This window comes from Nicotiana attenuata, chromosome 5, assembly GCF_001879085.1.
Source record: "Nicotiana attenuata strain UT chromosome 5, NIATTr2, whole genome shotgun sequence".
Classification (NCBI taxonomy): Eukaryota; Viridiplantae; Streptophyta; class Magnoliopsida; order Solanales; family Solanaceae; genus Nicotiana; species Nicotiana attenuata.
The window spans coordinates 47,923,491-47,941,432 of record NC_031993.1 but is presented as its reverse complement, the minus strand read 5'-3'; the positions used below and the strand labels follow the sequence as shown (position 1 = coordinate 47,941,432).

General features: G+C 38.5%; 1 protein-coding gene and 1 pseudogene across 1 annotated transcript; one reads left to right on the top strand and one right to left on the bottom strand.

The window, feature by feature from the left end:
- LOC109226191 lies at positions 512–988 on the top strand. The gene has a single exon (XM_019390985.1). The coding sequence runs from the start codon at positions 512–514 to the stop codon at positions 986–988; it is 477 nt and encodes a 158-aa protein (XP_019246530.1).
- On the bottom strand, positions 6,724–16,691 carry LOC109226190 (annotated as a pseudogene).

Sequence of the window (17,942 nt, the reverse complement as noted above, 5' to 3'; positions counted from 1 at the left end):
ATCGAGATTTATCTCGCGGTCATCCAATAAATGTCACAGATTTACAACCTCGAGTGGACACCCGATTGCGTACAAGCTCTAAGAGAACTAAAGGCATATCTGTCTCACCACCTCTGCTCTCGAAGCCCGAACCCGGGCACCTCCTCGTCTACCTCGCCGTCTCCGAAGTGGCAGTAAGTGTAGTCCTGGTCCGAGATAGTAAAGTTACGCAATCTTCCATTTATTACATTAATAAAACGTTCATCAACGCCAAGACGAGGTACCCACACCTCGAGAAACTGGCCCCGGCATTAGTCATAGCTTCACGAAAGCTTAGATCCTATTTCTAGTGCCACCCTATCTCGGTCATTACCACCTTTCCTTTAAGAAGAATTTTACATAGACCCGAATTGTCGGGGAGGCTGACCAAGTGGGCCATCGAGCAAAGCTAGCACGATATCAAATATCAGCTCGAACAATAATAAAGTCGCAAGCGCTCGCCGACTTCGTCGCAGACTTCAGCACAAAGATAATGCCTGAGATCAAGAAGGAAGCCATCCAAGCTTCTCTTCAAGATCTCTGGGTCCTGTACACCGACGGCGCATCCAATGCTTCTGGATCTGGACTGGGACTCGTGCTCGAGGTCCCTACCGTCGAAGTAATTCGCCAATCCATAAGATGCTCAGGTATGACTAACAACGAGGTCGATTATGAGGCCGTAATTGCAGGATTGAGACTAGCACTCAAATATGGGGCGAAGCGGTTGAAACTCCATGGTGATTCACAACTCGTAGTCAACCAAGTCGCAGGAACTTTCCAAATCAAAGAACAAAGGTTGAAAGAAGATCAAACTGAGATCTGTAAGTTGCTGCCCAATTTTGGCGAATGCCAGCTCGACCAGATCCCGCGAGCCCAGAATGTCAAAGCACACGGCCTGGCCAAACTGACCGCACCCACCAAAAGCATCACAACTGGGATAAAAATGTATTCTACCTCCTCAACTCGTTAGACCAAATCGGGGTAAGATCTGTAAGTTTAACTTGGGATTAGCAAAATTGTATTTTCCCCGGCACATGCCCAAACTACAAAAAGGAAGTCAAAAATTTAAGAATGCAAGCGGCCAAATACAGCCTCTTTCATAACGACTTATACAAAAGAACATACGGTGGCCCTCTAGTAAAGTGTTTGGGTCCAAAACAAAACCAGCGCATTCTCGAAGAGGTCCATGAAGTCCACTGAGGCGTTTACTCTGGTGATCGAGCACTCGCTAGGTGCCTCATACGGGCAGGATACTACTGGCCCACCATGAAAATAGACACCTCAGAATTTGTGAAGAAACGCGAACAATGTCAGAAATACGCCCCAACAATTCACCAAGCAGGCAAACATCTCACTCAGTCACCTCTCCATGACCGTTCATCAAGTGGGGAATGGATATCATGGGCCCCATCCTGGTAGGGCAAGGTAATGTGCGATTCTTTTTTATTTTAACTACCTATTTCTCTAAATGGGTGGAAGCAGGAGCGATCACCCAAATACACGAACAAGAGGTAATCACCTTCATATGGAAAAACATTATCTGCCGATTCGGCCTACCCAAGGAGATAAACTGCGAAAACAGACCCAAGTTCACAGGAAAGAAAATCGCTGAATTCCTCGAGAAATTGCACATTAAGAGGATACTTTCAATCCCTTATCACTCGACAGGCAACGGTCAGGTAGAATCTCCCAGCAAGTCCATATTAAATAACATGAAAAAAAACTCAAAGACGCCAAGGGACTGTGGATGGTAATTGATTCTTCAGGAGTGGGCACCACTATATGCTTATTGCCCCCATTGCAATCCTTTTTAACATGGGAAATGAGTTTATTGGAGATCGATCATATATATCTCGATACAAGGTCACATCTACCCGGTATTAAGGAACCTTTCTCGACCTTAAAATTGGACTCAATGACGCACGGCGGAGGAAAGAATTCTTCAGAGCGTGGCTCTGCCGCGGCTTCCTTGCCGACGAGCCTTGATGAGGAAGCCTTTTCCTTTTGAGGAACGCTTTTTGAAGTTTTAGCCGTGTAAGGATGAAGAAAAGCGGAAGATGAAGAGAAATACTTAGTATTTTGCAATGAAACGAGTAAAGAAATCCCAGGAATTGGAGACACAAAGATTTGAGGAAGGTGAAGAACTGAGAAAGTAAGAATGAGAAAGAGTTGAAGGTAAAGTTTGAAAAGGTGAACAAGAAAGATATTTATAGAATCTTAATGACGGTTCAAAAAAGGTAATGGCCGACCGGCAACTGACATATATTAAATGCCTAGGAAACTGTACCGACGAGACTACCTCTGCTGCTTACGTCATGATGTTGACGCCATGATATATCAAGGAAAAGATCGAGGGATCAAGTCATTTCTTGTCATTACTCTCCAAAAAATGAGGGGACTATCTGTATATGGTCAAATTGAATGGCCCTTTTCTCGACTGACCGAGGCTAGAATGTGGTAGGTCTAGGTTTGGCTTCGATTTTTATCTATGGGGCGGGGTTAAGTTATCGAGACCCTGGGACCGATTAAGCTCGGGGACTTGAGGTCGATTAAGATTGAGGTCGATCAAGATCGAGACCAAATAAGATGGAGATCGAAACTAAGTCGAGTAACAGATATTCGAGATATCCGGGATCGGCCCAGGATCGTGGTAAGAATCTCGGCACGAATCAAGTCAAGACCGGTTGTTTAGCTAATCACGGGATTTCCTTTCCATATTTAGAATTGTACCTTAAATAGAATTTCTCTACTATATAAAGGGGGTTCTAATCATTTTTGTAAGGATTACATTCATGTATAACAAAGCAATATAACATATTTTTCTCTCTTAAGCTCTGTTGTTTAGTTCATAATTTTTAAGCATACTCTGTTGGTTTGAGGGCAGTCTAGCTCGAAGGCCATAACCGCTTGTTACATTGGTTTATTTTATTTTTCAATTAAATTTCCAGCATTAATTCTCTTATTTCTTAGTTTGTGCCAAGTGAAATCACATATCCTTAAAACCACTTATAAGTTTAATTGTTATCCAATTTTAAGGATAAACACAAACAAATGGAAATGAAGTGAAGATTTGACTAAATTTGATTAGGAAAGAAGATAACACACGAACTAGTTTCTTTGTCAATTTATTTTTCTAAAATTAATTCATCCACCCATGTTTTTACCATCCCTGGCGGTGGAGGTTTGGCCTGGACCCCTACCTTGTATATTATTAACAAAAAGTGTACAATAGCGAGCAACATAAAACCGGAACCTCTAAAATACATAAAGGATATACAAGGGGAAGGGGAAACTAATTAAGGGGAAGTTTCCTTCTACATATAAGCTCTCAAAACAAATAGGCCCTATGGCCATATTAGGATATTCTGCCAGAATCCATATTACCCAATACCTTTCTTTTGCCATCTGATTCTAAAATGCCTTGTAAAATTTGGCATTCCAATTTTGTCCAAGATATAGGCTCCTTTCACATGACGATGGAGCTCATTAATTTGAGAAAAGATCATCTTCAATAGCACATACAGAAAATTTGAAAAACATGTAATTTCAACTCTATAGACATTCGAGAAAATAAGTCAAAAGTCTTCCACGTACTTTTCATTCAATAACACAAAGAAAAATGAGGAGGTGAAATACGTCAATGATGACTACAATAAATACTTACCCAAACCCGATGCAGTTGTAAAGCCAGCTAGCTATGTGTTATCGTACGTGCACAATAATTTAATTTTGTCTTTCTCGTTGCCTACTACTACTTCAGTACTTTGTTCTTCTTCATTAATGATCTCTTGCAAGTCAAACATGGTAGGGTCAAAACAACCAGAAAATCTCATTAACTATCAAGCATTAGATGTACAAACCTGAAAATCTTGTTTCCTCACCTCTTTTATTAAATAAACTATAGTCACATATCGTTCCAAAAACATTAATTACCTGGAAATGACAACTCGCCTAATTTTTAAGAGAGGAAAAGAACTACTCCTATATATGATGACCACATTAAGCTAAGCTACAGTAGTTGACATTATTCAATGGTTCTGATTTCTGATCATGCCATGACATTCATACGCCTATATATCAATGTTGATCACATCAATCACCTTCCGTTGCAACGAATGAAGATTGATCCATTTCTCATCACATGCCTGCAGTAGGATGATTAATTATAGGCGGTTCAATTTGGTCAAACAACAAATGGAAACCAAAAATCAAAACAAAACTTTTTTTCCTCACTTTCAATGTACTTCCGTCGTATCAATGTATATTACCCTAGTTTATATTATCCTAGTTTGACTCGATACAGAGTTTTAAAAAAAAAAACTTTTGAAACTTCTAGCACCTGTTTGGCTATAGATTTTGGATATATTTTTTCAAAAAAAAAATGTTTGTTCATAGAACATGATCAGTTTTTGAAAAAAAAATTAAAATCCCCAAAACTGGTTTAGGGCAGTTTTGGGTGAAACTTTTTCTTCTACTCACAAAACTTCAAGTTTTTTTCAAATAAAATGTATGTCCATACACAACTTCAACTTTCAAAAATTAATTTTCTAACACAACTTCAAAAACTCTTTTTTCAAATTTTAACTAAATCTATGTCCAAAATACTAGTATAGTCATAAAAGTTTAAAGAGTAAAAGTTTATACGTAACTCTTAATTTGAGTGGCTATAAAAGCTTTTCATTAAGGGTAAAATAAATAAATTAAAAAGCTAAAAGTTAAATTATTTTCAATATGTGTCATTCTTTTAAAACGGACTAATAAGAAAATTGTGTCACATAAATTAAAATTGAGGTGCTTCATCTAGACACAAAGCTTATGTACTAAAAATAACGTTAAAACTTTTTGTTCAAATACGTTATGATATTTATATGGCCACAGAGGAATGTAGGTAATGAAAAGTTTTAAGTTAAAGAGTTCCATAACATAGAAAGTTGCACATTTTTCTAAAAGTAAATTAATAAGAAAAGAGTATCATATAAAATAAAACGGATGAAGTATTGGAAGTGCAGAACATTTCATGAATGAAACGCTATTAATCTTTTAAGTCATCATCTTAAATGTGCAATAATGGAACTAATAATATCCACCCTGCCACGTGGACTTGAATTGGGAACCATTTTCAGCTTTTCTCTCTTTCTTTCTAACTCATTCATATTTGCCTGCAGTTGTTTGATATAATTCATTGCCTCATGCATGTGATCTGATACTGATCTTTTGCCCTAATTAAAAAGAAGGAAAAAAACCTTTGTTTAATTTCAATTAACCATATCCAATCCTTTAGAAAATGAATATCTATTAAATACCTTTCCCTTCTTCTTTTTTTCATAGAATTAATTTTCTACATAGGAGGAAAAAATCATTACTTGCCATATATATTCAGATTAAGTTTTAGAGAAGAAAAGGTTAAGGAAATTAAGATAGATATATAATAGGGAAGGTGGAACTTATTTGTACCCATTGACTAGGGGATTAAGATTGGTGGATCCAGGGGATTCCATGAGTTCAACCTAAATTCATTCTTTCTACTTTGAACTAAGTATATATGTACAACTATATATAATAAGATTAGATATATTTTGAACCCACTGATTCTAAAATTATGGACGTGAAAGGGAAGGATAAGGAATTAATTGACTATGAATATACCTTGACACACTGAAGAGGAAGGAGAGATCGGAGAGAAGAGTAAAGGGTAGTCAGTTCTTGTCTTCTCTGACGTTCCGATCCATATCTCTATGCATAACTTTTTTAAGCTTGAACTCGTGATCAGTAATTGAATCTTTTTTATCTGAGTTACTTCTACTACGGTATACACTTGAAATCAGGCACGACCGATTTCCCAGGCTCGATGGATCACTTTAGATCCGAGTTTAAGTAAGTTCGAGTTCGAGGTCGACAGACTAGACTCGAGCTCGAGGATGGAGTGCAATATCCGAAGATAGGAGTGCGAGTGTTGCTCCCAAACGCACACGCAAGTATACGCGGTGGACAAGTAATATAGGATTGTAAATCCAGATATCGTACCCACAGGGGCTTGTGATTAACTATCAACTAAATTAAACCAAACAATTAATCTATTCAAGTGAATTCCAAAGTATGAATATTTAACTAAAATTAATCTTGAGTAAAAAAATTAATAGATTAAAGAAAATAAGTTGGCGAATTATAGAGACGAATTCAATGTGAGTGAATATTCTAGAGTTATGGGTTAGCTAACAATCCCGTTGAGTTTTCCACTTAAATCGTCTAATTAATTTATCTAGTTTATTGATTGACGGGGTTAATATTGCTCGTAGCCTTCTCCCGAAGTACAACTCGCCTATTCAAGCTAACATAACGCCTATATTCCTATGGAATTAGGATTAACAAGAACGCATTTATAATTCCCGTATAATAACCAAGCAAGGCGATTAGGTATATTCCTATCCTAACCGCAAATCTGCTCCCCCTAAGAGTTAAGATCTTGCTCTACTCAATCTTATATGCAATCTAGAATTCCCTCTCCCGAATTCAATCCTAGATTAGTAGATAGTATTCAATTGTTGATCAAGCAATCAAATAATTAAGAGCAAGATTGAATAAGTAAACCAATATAATAAAATAATAAGAACAATTCAAGCTTCAAACCACAACGTTCATGTAGCACCCAAAACTCTAGAACTAATGAACTATAAAATTAAAGGAAGAGAATAGAAGAAAAACTAGTTAGAAGCCTTCTTCAAGCGTGGTGCGATAGCTCTGAAAAGACAAATTGCCAATCTTTTCTTTCATCTCGGGAGAAATACGATCGGGAGGAGCTAATTCAAACCCCTCCGGTAAAATAAGAACAGCCCCACGTTCAACCCCCCCTTTTACCATTAGCAAGAACCTGTTTCAGTTGCATATCATAAGGAATTCGAACAACTGCTTCAAATACAGTATCAGGAAGTACCGCTTGTGGAACCTCAATCTCCACGGGCTTATTAGCTAAATGGCAATTGGCACATACAATACGCCCAGTCGCTTCTCGTGGATTTTCATAACCCTGCTGTGCAAAAATGGGATATGCACTTGAAATGGATGCCCGAGTTAAGATATATATCATGAGCGATACGGAAATAGATCGAGTAATCTGTTTCTTTAGCCAAGAAAAAGCATTTCTAGTTTGCATGGTCCAATCATTGATCGCGAAAATTTCTACAATAAATTGGGTAGGTCGCTAGTATAGTTCCCTAGCCACGATTCTGCTATTTGCTGGAATAATCTAGGAATAATATAGGATGAATCTCCCCGATGGTTAGAAATAGAAAGAGTAAATATGATTTTCAATACTTTGCTTATGTACAACTACAAAGTACCAAGCATTCTAATTGGATTAGATTAATATCAATGGATCCTTTATCAGTCATTCATTGAATGATAAATAACTACAAGTGACGGAGACAGACGATTTAAATAACGGAAAATCCAATATTTAAAAATTGTATCGAGAATGACTGGAAAGGTGGAAACANGTTGCTCGTCCTCGAGCAATGGGACTATCTAATAAACCCCCCAACTACGTACAAGTATCAATTATAGAGGAGTACTTTATCTTTTACCCACACACTATACCCTAGACTATGATCAATACCGGCACACAAGCATGAACACACAAAAATTTACATTATTCCCGTAAGCATGCCCAAGTATAATATTTCACTTCAATCAATTCCAACAACCTATTTGTCACCACCTAACCTCAAAAGCCGACTTGTAACCACTAAGCACCCTCAATTCATGCACTTACCTAACAAGAAAGTTTACAACATTACCAATCATTTATGAGATCATGTACCCTCACCAACAAACAAAAGAGTGACTATAGATAGTCCATACATTCAAATATACTTTTGAATATAGATTAAGGACATCGCACAATTGAACCAAATTCACTCACTCTCACAAAGAATTCATATGCATCCCGTGGTCGTACCATAAGCTTGCCCGTAGTGTATATCTCTACTAATTTAAGCTAGCCAAATCTAGGATCAATTAGGACTTTTAAGGTTGTAATATAGGCTAAGGGACGGGTAGGATATATTTTGGAATAGTGGCTAACCCTCCTAAGCACTTTAATACACTACATTTACAATTCAAGCTCATATTCTTCTCAACCGATTCACTTGCCACATCCAACACAGCCCTCTTTTCAGTTACGCACTTCTCTATTTTTCACTAGCACAAATCAATAAGAATTGGAGGTGTTTTATGTTTCTACATACTTTCACTATCATTTTTTTCCTTATATTTTTCTTTCTCTTTTTTTTTTTTTCACACACTCCATACAATAAGGTTCATCGACTAGTGACCTTTAATTTCAACTTTAGTGCACCAACGGGCCCTTCCATGGTTCCACTCGAAAGTTACTCCCCAATCTCTAACCTTACTTCTTTTAGCGACTAAGTGCCTTAGGAGGTACAGGTTCAATCAATATCAAATTAAGAACAAAATAGGGGTATGGCTTGTAATGTGGGTGCCAAAGAAAGGTCTATAGGCTCAAAGGGGCTAGCAACGGAAAATTTTATTTTTATGTGACAAGAACATCCATGATCAAGCAAGAAAATTCCTACGTCATCTCCTAGATTAGCACACTTACAATTTCGCTTCAATTAACACACGGGGCAAGTTCTAGACTACACAGGATAGCATAGAAAATCACAATTCCTCACACACGTTGCACATGACTCAATCAAGACGGTTCTATTCAACTTTCAAGTCAAGTAAGCACACATAATTAAGAAATTTAAGCAATATTGCACTATGTAGCATACAAGTCAAACAACTGAGAAAAGGCGTCACAAAATAGGCTATTTACTTTACTTAGGCTTCACAATTCAAACCAAATATACGGGAAAACAGAATGTATGTCATAGCCTATTGTGCCAGCATCAACCATGTCGATGAGTATCTCGGAGCGACTCAGTTTCTTCATAAACTACTCCTAAAAAAATAAAGTACCCGGTTTGAGCTACGCCCTTGGAAAAGAACCGGCGCCCAAAGAAAAACCAAGGGATACTACCTAACTATCCTAAAAAAAAACTTTTTGGTATTTTTTAATCGGACTTTTATCCCTCAAGAAAATTGTCCAAAATATCCATCGTCGGGAAAAGTCCAAACTTTTTCTAAATTTTTTTTTGTTTCCTTTTTTGTTTTTAACAAAAACTACTGCACTAAGAATGAGTACTACAACTACACTAAGAACGAGTACTATAACTAAGCTAAGATAGCACGGAAAATCACCCAGACAATCTCCTCACCCTACACTTAAAATTGTGCAATGTCCTCAATGCACACTAAAAATAACAAGAGGGTAAAAGAAACTCCCTGGTAGGCCAAAGGCCGAAAAATTAGCAGCTCACGGGATACTCAGACTTCTCCCTGGTATGATCCCTTGTGTGGGTACCTCACACTTAGTTTCAACCACCTGCTCGCTTTTGCACATGCCTCTTGGCTTTGATTCCATGCTCGTACTCCTACAAAATACAAAAATAATACTACAAAAAAAAATATTAACACAATAAAATAAAATAAAATAAAATTGGGTTGCCTCCCAACAAGCGCTTGATTCAACGTCGCGGCACGATGCCATCACTTTCACCACTTTTTCTTCCACTTTGAAGATATGAATTGCTCCCCCAATTTTGCATCAACTTTTGTATCATGTTCCTGGGTCGGTGGTGTAAAAATAAAGAAACCAAGTAATAGGTATCGCATCTTGCACTTCTTGGCCTTTAAGAGAGGAATGTCGCTTTGTCTCCTTGACATCACAAATTTCAGAATATAAGCACTTTGTTCCTCATCCATTGACTCCTTCATATGCTCGACTGGATCAATTCCCATGTCACCAACCAAACACAATGTTGAAAAATGTTTAGAATGAGGTCCAATACGCTCCAACTCTAAAATTGCATTATTTTTGACATCCTCAATTTTGCACACTTCAACCTCGGCAACATCAACAAAAGCATGGTCTAATGATTGGTATTCTCATTTTAGCTCCTCAATTTGGCCTAGAAGATCTTTTTCAGCTTCACACAACTCATCACTAAATTGTTGGGAGTTATACACATCAACTTTTGCACTCAATTGAGCCTCTAAGTCGTGAATAGAACTTCTAAATTGATCGATCTCTTGTCCCAATTCGTCACTCATGTCAAACTCACAAGAATTATTAGAATCAACATAAGAAGGGATTGGAGTAGGATAACAACACTTAGGACAATTATTCCAATTTCCATCACAAATACTACAGGATGGAGATGGTGCACATAACTCGGTATTTGGAATATTTTTATAATATTGCCACAAGTGGGGTCCTTTACAATATGGACAAGGATTACAAAAACAAGAATACTTACTATCCCACCACTTTTCTTTGAAAGATGCCATGTAAAAATAAAAAAAATATAATACTAACTACACTAGACTAAAATTAAAAACTTAAATAGATACAAAGTAAAAATCTAATCCAGTAAAATAGTTAATTTCTGAATCCCCGGCAACGGCGCCAAAAAACTTGTTGCTCCCAAACGCACACGCAAGTATACGCGGTCGACAAGTAATATAGGATTGTAAGTCCAGATATCGTACCCACAGGGACTTGTGATTAACTATCAACTAAATTAAACCAAACAATTAATCTATTCAAATGAATTCCAAAGTATGAATATTTAACTAAAATTAATCTTGAGTAAAAAATTAATAGATTAAAGAAAATAAGTTGGCGAATTATAGAGACGAATTCAATGTGAGTGAATATTCTAGAGTTATGGGTTAGCTAACAATCCCGTTGAGTTTTCCACTTAAATCGTCTAATTAATTTATCTAATTTATTGATTGACGGGGTTAATATTGCTCGTAGCCTTCTCCCGAAGTACAACTCGCCTATTCAAGCTAACCTAACGCCTATATTCCTATGGAATTAGGATTAACAAGAACGCATTTATAATTCCCGTATAATAACCAAGCAAGGCGATTAGGTACATTCCTATCCTAACCGCAAATCCGCTCCCCCTAAGAGTTAAGATCTTGCTCTACTCAATCTTATATGCAATCTAGAATTCCCTCTCCCGAGTTCAATCCTAGATTCGTAGATAGTATTCAATTGTTGATCAAGCAATCAAATAATTTAGAGCAAGATTAAATAAGTAAACCAATATAATAAAATAATAAGAACAATTCAAGCTTCAAACCACAACGTTCATGTAGCACCCAAAACTCTAGAACTAATGAACTACAAAATTAAAGGAAGAGAATAGAAGAAAAACTAGTTAGAAGCCTTCTTCAAGCGTGGTGTGTGTTCCTCCACGTGAATTCCCCTTCAAAGTATGTTAGAAATCACCAAAAGTGGCGTCCTCCCTTTCAAAAATAGGTTTAGTCTTGCTTTTATACGTGTTGGGTAGGTCTAGGGCCGAAATAACCTTGTCCCGGGCGAAATAGGACACGTTTCACGTCACCGGCGCCCATCCCAGCGCCAGGCGCCCTCCATAGCGCCCAAATATTTGTGCATACTGTTTTTGGCGCCACAGGTGGCGCCAGACGCTGCCTGTGGCGCCCAACTAGCCCTTTTATCCCGGTTTCGTTCGTTTTGGCTCAAATCTTGCGCGTTTTGCCCCGTTCCGTTTGGAATTTGGAAAAACGTAAAACATGAAAGTTGTATCCCTTTGAGTTAACTATATATTGTGGAGCCCAAATGGAGTTCTGAGCAAAAAGTTATGTGTATTTTTCTAGATAGTGCGCAATATGCCTACTCGAGTCTTCGTTTGTTCTTAACTATCAAAGTTGACCCCTGACACGATCCCGGCTTAATTCCTTGAGCTTTTACTCAGACTTCAAAGCTCCAAATCACTTGAATTCATTCCATAACATCTATATAGCTCGGAATCACTCCTACAAGGCATAAAACACACAGTTAGTGCAAGACACTAGCGATTAAAGCTCAAACTCAATCAAAGTGCAGTAAATTTGAGTGTAATAATCGACTAAAATACGTAATTATAGCATATCATCAGCGAGGAATACCAAAGTCAAGTATGCTCGACCCCGAAATTGTACCGTTATGGATTTGTAACAGAATGAGCTAGACTCCTGCCATGTCCCCAAGATCATGGCGCAAATCCCAGAATAGAATTATACGATTCCGTACTAGGGGGTTAGACAGTTGTATCAAGAATATTCTTTACTGTAAATAGAAATATACCTTATTTAGTGTTCCCCCATTATATAAAGGGGATCCCAATCATTTGTAACATCATCTCATCATTGGCAAGAATATACTATCCTACTTTTCTCTCTTACTATTTATCAGAATTGTCCTTTACATTTATTGTTCTTACTTTATTGCTCTTAATCCATCTCGAGGGCACTAAGCTCGAGGTCACTACTCCTGAGTAACATTGGTTTGATTCACTTATTTCTTTCATTTCTACTTCATGTTTCTTGAATATTGATTGGCATTGAATTTAATCACATATCTTTAAAACCACAAATCAAGTTTAATTGTTACTCGTATTTTCGAGGTAAATAGTTTGGCGCCCACCGTGGGGCTAAAGATAATAGTGATTATTTTCTTTACTGATTCTCGTTACACACGTTCTTTTTACACTTTTTCTTGTCAAGATTTTCTGATTCTCAGGATTAAATATGTCAATCTCGCAAAATGCACTTGTTCATGACAACGAAGGTCTTGGTGAAAATAACAATATAGGGGTCGGTGTACCACCAATAAACCCTGGGGAAGTGCCAAACATGGAACCAGTTGATATTAGTTGTCACGGCCTAATTTCCCCTCCGTTGGGTTTCGTGATGGCACCTAGTTTTAAGGACTAGGTAAGCCTAATAATTGCGGAATAACAACAATGAATAATAACATCTAAAATTCTTCTGAAATAAATCCCTTATACAATGAACATCTTCCCAAAATTCGGTAGTACAAGTCATAAGCTCTACTGAGTTTTCACTACCATTTTTAAACACGACCGTATGGAAATAAATACAGCAGTGAGAATATAAAATAGGAAGGTGACTCCGAAGCCTGCGAACGCAGCAGCAGGGCTACCTTGAGTCTCCTCGGCAAGAATCCGCATAGCTATTAGCGAACAATACCTGGATCTGCACAAAAAAATATGCAAAAGTGTAGTATGAGCACACCACAGCGGTGCCCAGTAAGTATCAAGACTAACCTCGGTGGAGTAGTGACGAGGAACAGTCAAGACACCTACAGGTCAAATGAAATGAACAGGATATGATAATAAAATATCGAGATAAAGAAAAAGGGTAATATCAACAGCGGAGAGAAATCAAAATACAAACAGTAGGAACAATAAAGGGAGAACACGGGTAGTAACGAACGAAACCAAGTAAATCAGATAACCAAGTAAATCAACACTGACATAACAGGAACAGAGACAAGAATGTATCCAAATAAAGAAGGCAATGCTAACTCAATCACTCACATAAAGTCTAATACACAAACCCGACCATCTCAATCCTCGGTTTCTCATATCATAATCTCAACTTCCGAACCTTCAGCACACATGGCACTTTGTGCTCCCGTATTTTCCATCTGACTCTTAACAAAAGAAATCCACATGCTATACAATACATAATGTCCGTACAAATGCACTCAAGATGTTCAAGAAGTCTCATTTACCTAATATAAGTAAATTACAAATTCTAAACTAATTAGGAAAGCCATCGAGAAAATATGAAGTTATTTTAGAAATCATTTGAATAAAGAAAGTATCATTTTTAATTAGAATACAACATCGAATGAATTATTACCTTTACCATGGGATTTAATAATTTATAACTTAGTAGAAGTTCCTTTTAAGTAGAATACAACCTCAGACGATAAGGAAAAATTTAGTTGAGAAACTAATTGAGTCAAAAATGTAGAAATTACTGAAGTTTGAAGTGTGTGTATATATATATATATATATATATATATATATATATATATATATATATATATACGGTGAGGTATTAACAACACTATGGGTTCCAACACAAAGAAATCACAGCAGTAAGGGAATCTAACCCGTTAAAACACTTGAATTTATAACAACAAATACACACATCAAACAGAAAGTGCACGGCATCACCCTTCGTGCTTTTACACTCACAGAATACCGACAGGGGATCTTCCGGGATCCCGTCCCGTAGTCCCGAACGTAAGTACTTGGGGGATCTCTCAGTATCCTCAGTATATGAGCTAGGGATCTCTTGGTATCCTGAGGATCTCTTGGTATCCTCAATATATGTGCGGGGGATCTCTTGGTATCCCGAGGATCTCTTAGTATCCTTAATATATGTGCTGGGGATCTCTTGGTATCCCGAGGATCTCTTAGTATCCTCAATATATGCGTTGGGGATCTCTTGGTATCCCGAGGATCTCTTGGTATCCTCAATATATATGCTGGGGATCTCTGGGTATCCCGAACCTACAATATGAACAATAACATCCCGGCAAGGGAATCAACAATAAGAACAAATAACACCCCAGCAAGGGAATCAACAATATAAACAATACATCCCGGCAAGGGAATCAACAATAATCCAACAATCTAATCACAAGGAAGTTCCACCACCAAGAGTACGATTACATAGCAACAAGAGAATCACGGAGAAACTAAGAAAACACAATAACCTTAGGAAAACAACAAAAGAACAGCTAGTTCAATTAAGGCAATTAAGGCCAAGTAACAGGTAAGAGTTAGAGGAAAGCTAACAACATCGTATAGAGCATATAAGGTAAATTATGTAATTAGATAACTCAATCAAAACAGAATACTTCCCATATGATGAACATAAAGACCTAAGAACCCTAAAGGCAATTTTTCCACAAATAAGCCCGAGCACACACTCGTCACCTTGCGTGCACGGACTACAATTAGCATAGAAGACTCAAATCCTAAGGGGAAGTTCCCACACAAGGTTAGGCAAGATACTTACCTCAAAGACGACAAACCGATACTCTAAAATGCACTTCTCGGGTGAAAAAACCTCCGGACGGCTCAAATCTAACCAAATTAACTTCAAAACACAAATAAAACACATAAGAAACTATTCTGGATCATAAAGTTTCAATCTTTAACAAAATCCAAAGATTGGTCCAAAAGTCAACCCTCGGGCCCGCACCTCGGAACTCGATAAATTTTACAAAAACTGAATACGCATTCCAATATGAGTTCAATCGTACAAAATTTATTAAATTCCGATACCATTTGGCCCCTCAAATCATGATTTTTCATTTTAGGAATTTTCTTCAAAAAAGCTAACATTTTCTTCAACCCAAATCACAAATTAAACGATAAAAATGAAGAAAAACTCATGGAATATAATCAATTCTAGGTGAGGAACACATACCCAATCGTTTTGCTTGAAAAACCCACAAGGAATCGCCCAAAATCGAGCTCTAGAACTCCAAAAATGTTAAAAATGGCTAACCCTCGGAATAGAGTACTATTTATTCTGCCCAGGGATTTATGCATCGCGATAGCGAAGATTGGGTCGCGATCGCGGAGGATAGAATCAAAGCTGTCAAGAAATACCCTTCGCGATCGCGAAATAAGGGACGCGAACGCGATGACCAATAGCAGGAGCTTACGCGAACGCGGGGCAATGGATACGAACGCGAAGCAGAGGAAAGCAGACCTTCGCGATCGCAGGAGTTTCTATGCGAACGCGATAAAGGAAAAAGAGGCAACCAACAGCAACACATTGTGAACGCGAAAGGTTGTTCGCGATCGCGGAGAAGGAACACCAGAAGCAGAATACAACAGCAACAGCAGTTCTTTTAAGGCCAAACACCCTCCGTTAACCACTCGAAACACACCCGAGGCCCCCGGGACCTCAACCAAACATTCCAACCAATCCTAAAACATAATTCAAACTTGTTCCAACCTTCAAAACGCCCAAAACAACATCAAAACACCAATTTTTCATCGGATTCAAGCCTAAGAATTCCAAAAACTCTCAAATCACGCTTTCGATAAGAAAGTCTATCAAACCTCGTCCGAATGACCTGAAATTCTGCACACGCGTCACATTCAACACTACGGAGCTACTCCAACTTCTGGAATTCCATTCCGACCCTTGGATAATCTCACTATCGAACCGGAAACTTCAAAAAAAATCAACTTTTGGCATTTCAAGCCTAAATTAGCTACGAACCTCCGAAACATAATCCGAACACGCTCCTAAACCCAAAATCACCCAACGGAGCTAACGGAACCATCGGAATTCTATTCCGAGGCCGTCTTCACTCTGTTTCGACTACGGTCAAATTTCCAAAACTTAAGCTCTCATTTAGGGACTAAGTGCCCCAAAACTCTCCGAAACTTAAAATAATTCCTCCCAGAAACTCACAATAGCAGAAACAAACACGGGAAAAGCAGTTAATAGGGGATCGGGGCATTAATTATTAAAACGACTGGCCGGGTCATTACATCAGTTCACACATTTCTCTAAATGCAGATTTAGGCACAGACCCCGGAGGGAGTGTACGCAGGGAAGACCGAGATGTTAAGAATGGAATTATCGCCGGTCTCCGATGCTGGGCAGTACAGGCCTTCATGCAGAGTTTGAATGAATGGAGTCGATTGCATCTCGGTAGTTAAAGCAGAACTTGATTGAATATCCGGCTGTGACATGGTTAGATGTGCATAACAGATATCAATCGAAGATAGAGTCGAGGACGACTAGTTTGGAGCTCCTCGGGTTCATTTCATCCTAACAGATCGGCAGCCAGGCACCCAAGGGATACAGACAGGGAATCGAGGTTAAACAAAGAACGATATCAGCGGTATGTTGATCGAAAAAACAATGGTTCAGGCCGTAACGCTCCTCGAAATGATCGGAGGAATGATTGAGGATAGAGCTCACGGGAATTCATGAGTAAAAGCAGATTCGATACCGATCCCACAGAGGCACCTCGACTGTCAAAATATAATTTCAGTGTAGACGCATCAGGGATCGTGTCAACTATTGGAAGAATCAAAGAACCAAGTGGCCCGGGCCTATACTAACTGATCCTTCTCAAGGGAACCCGAACTTGATGTGCAAGTATCATGGCACACATGGACATAGAATAGAAGATTGCAGGCAGCTAAGAGAAGAAGTGGCTCGATTGTTCAACGAGGGCCAGCTTCGAGAATTTCTAAGTAATAGAGCCAAGAATCACTTCAGGGAAAGAGATGCAAGGAAAAATGAGCAGGAAGAACCACAACATGTAATCCACATGATCGTTGGCAGAGTCGATGTCCCTCAACGGTACTTGGATAAGCTATAGGTAACTTTGCACCGCTTCAAGGAGTGGACTCTGGATCATGTGCCTCGAGAACAAAATAGCGAGGCCGATGCGCTTGCTAATTTGGGATCCTCGATTGAAGAAGATGACATCGTCCCGCGGAGTGTCGTCCAGTTATCGAGGCTTGTGGTTGAAGAGGGTCATGCCGATATAAATTTAACGAGTTTGACGAGGGGCTGGAGGAATAAGTATATTGACTATTTAAATAGTGGAAAACTCCCATCGGACCGCAAAGAATCGAGGGTCGTACAAACCAAGGTTGCTAGGTATGCATTAGATAAAGATGGAACATTGTACCGGAGAACATTCGACGGGCCATTGGCGGTATGTTTAGGGACAAGGCACACCGATTATGCTCTACGAGAGGTCTATGAAGGTACTTGTGGAAACCACTCCGGCGCCGAATTTTTGGTTCAAAAAATTATCAGAGCAGGTTATTATTGGGATAGCATGGAAAAAGATGATAAGGAATTCATCAAAAAATGCGATAAATGCCAACGATTTGCACCAATGATCCACCAGCCCGGAGAATAACTCCATTCGGTCCTATCCCCGTGGCCTTTCATGAAATGGGGAATGGACATAGTCGGCCCTC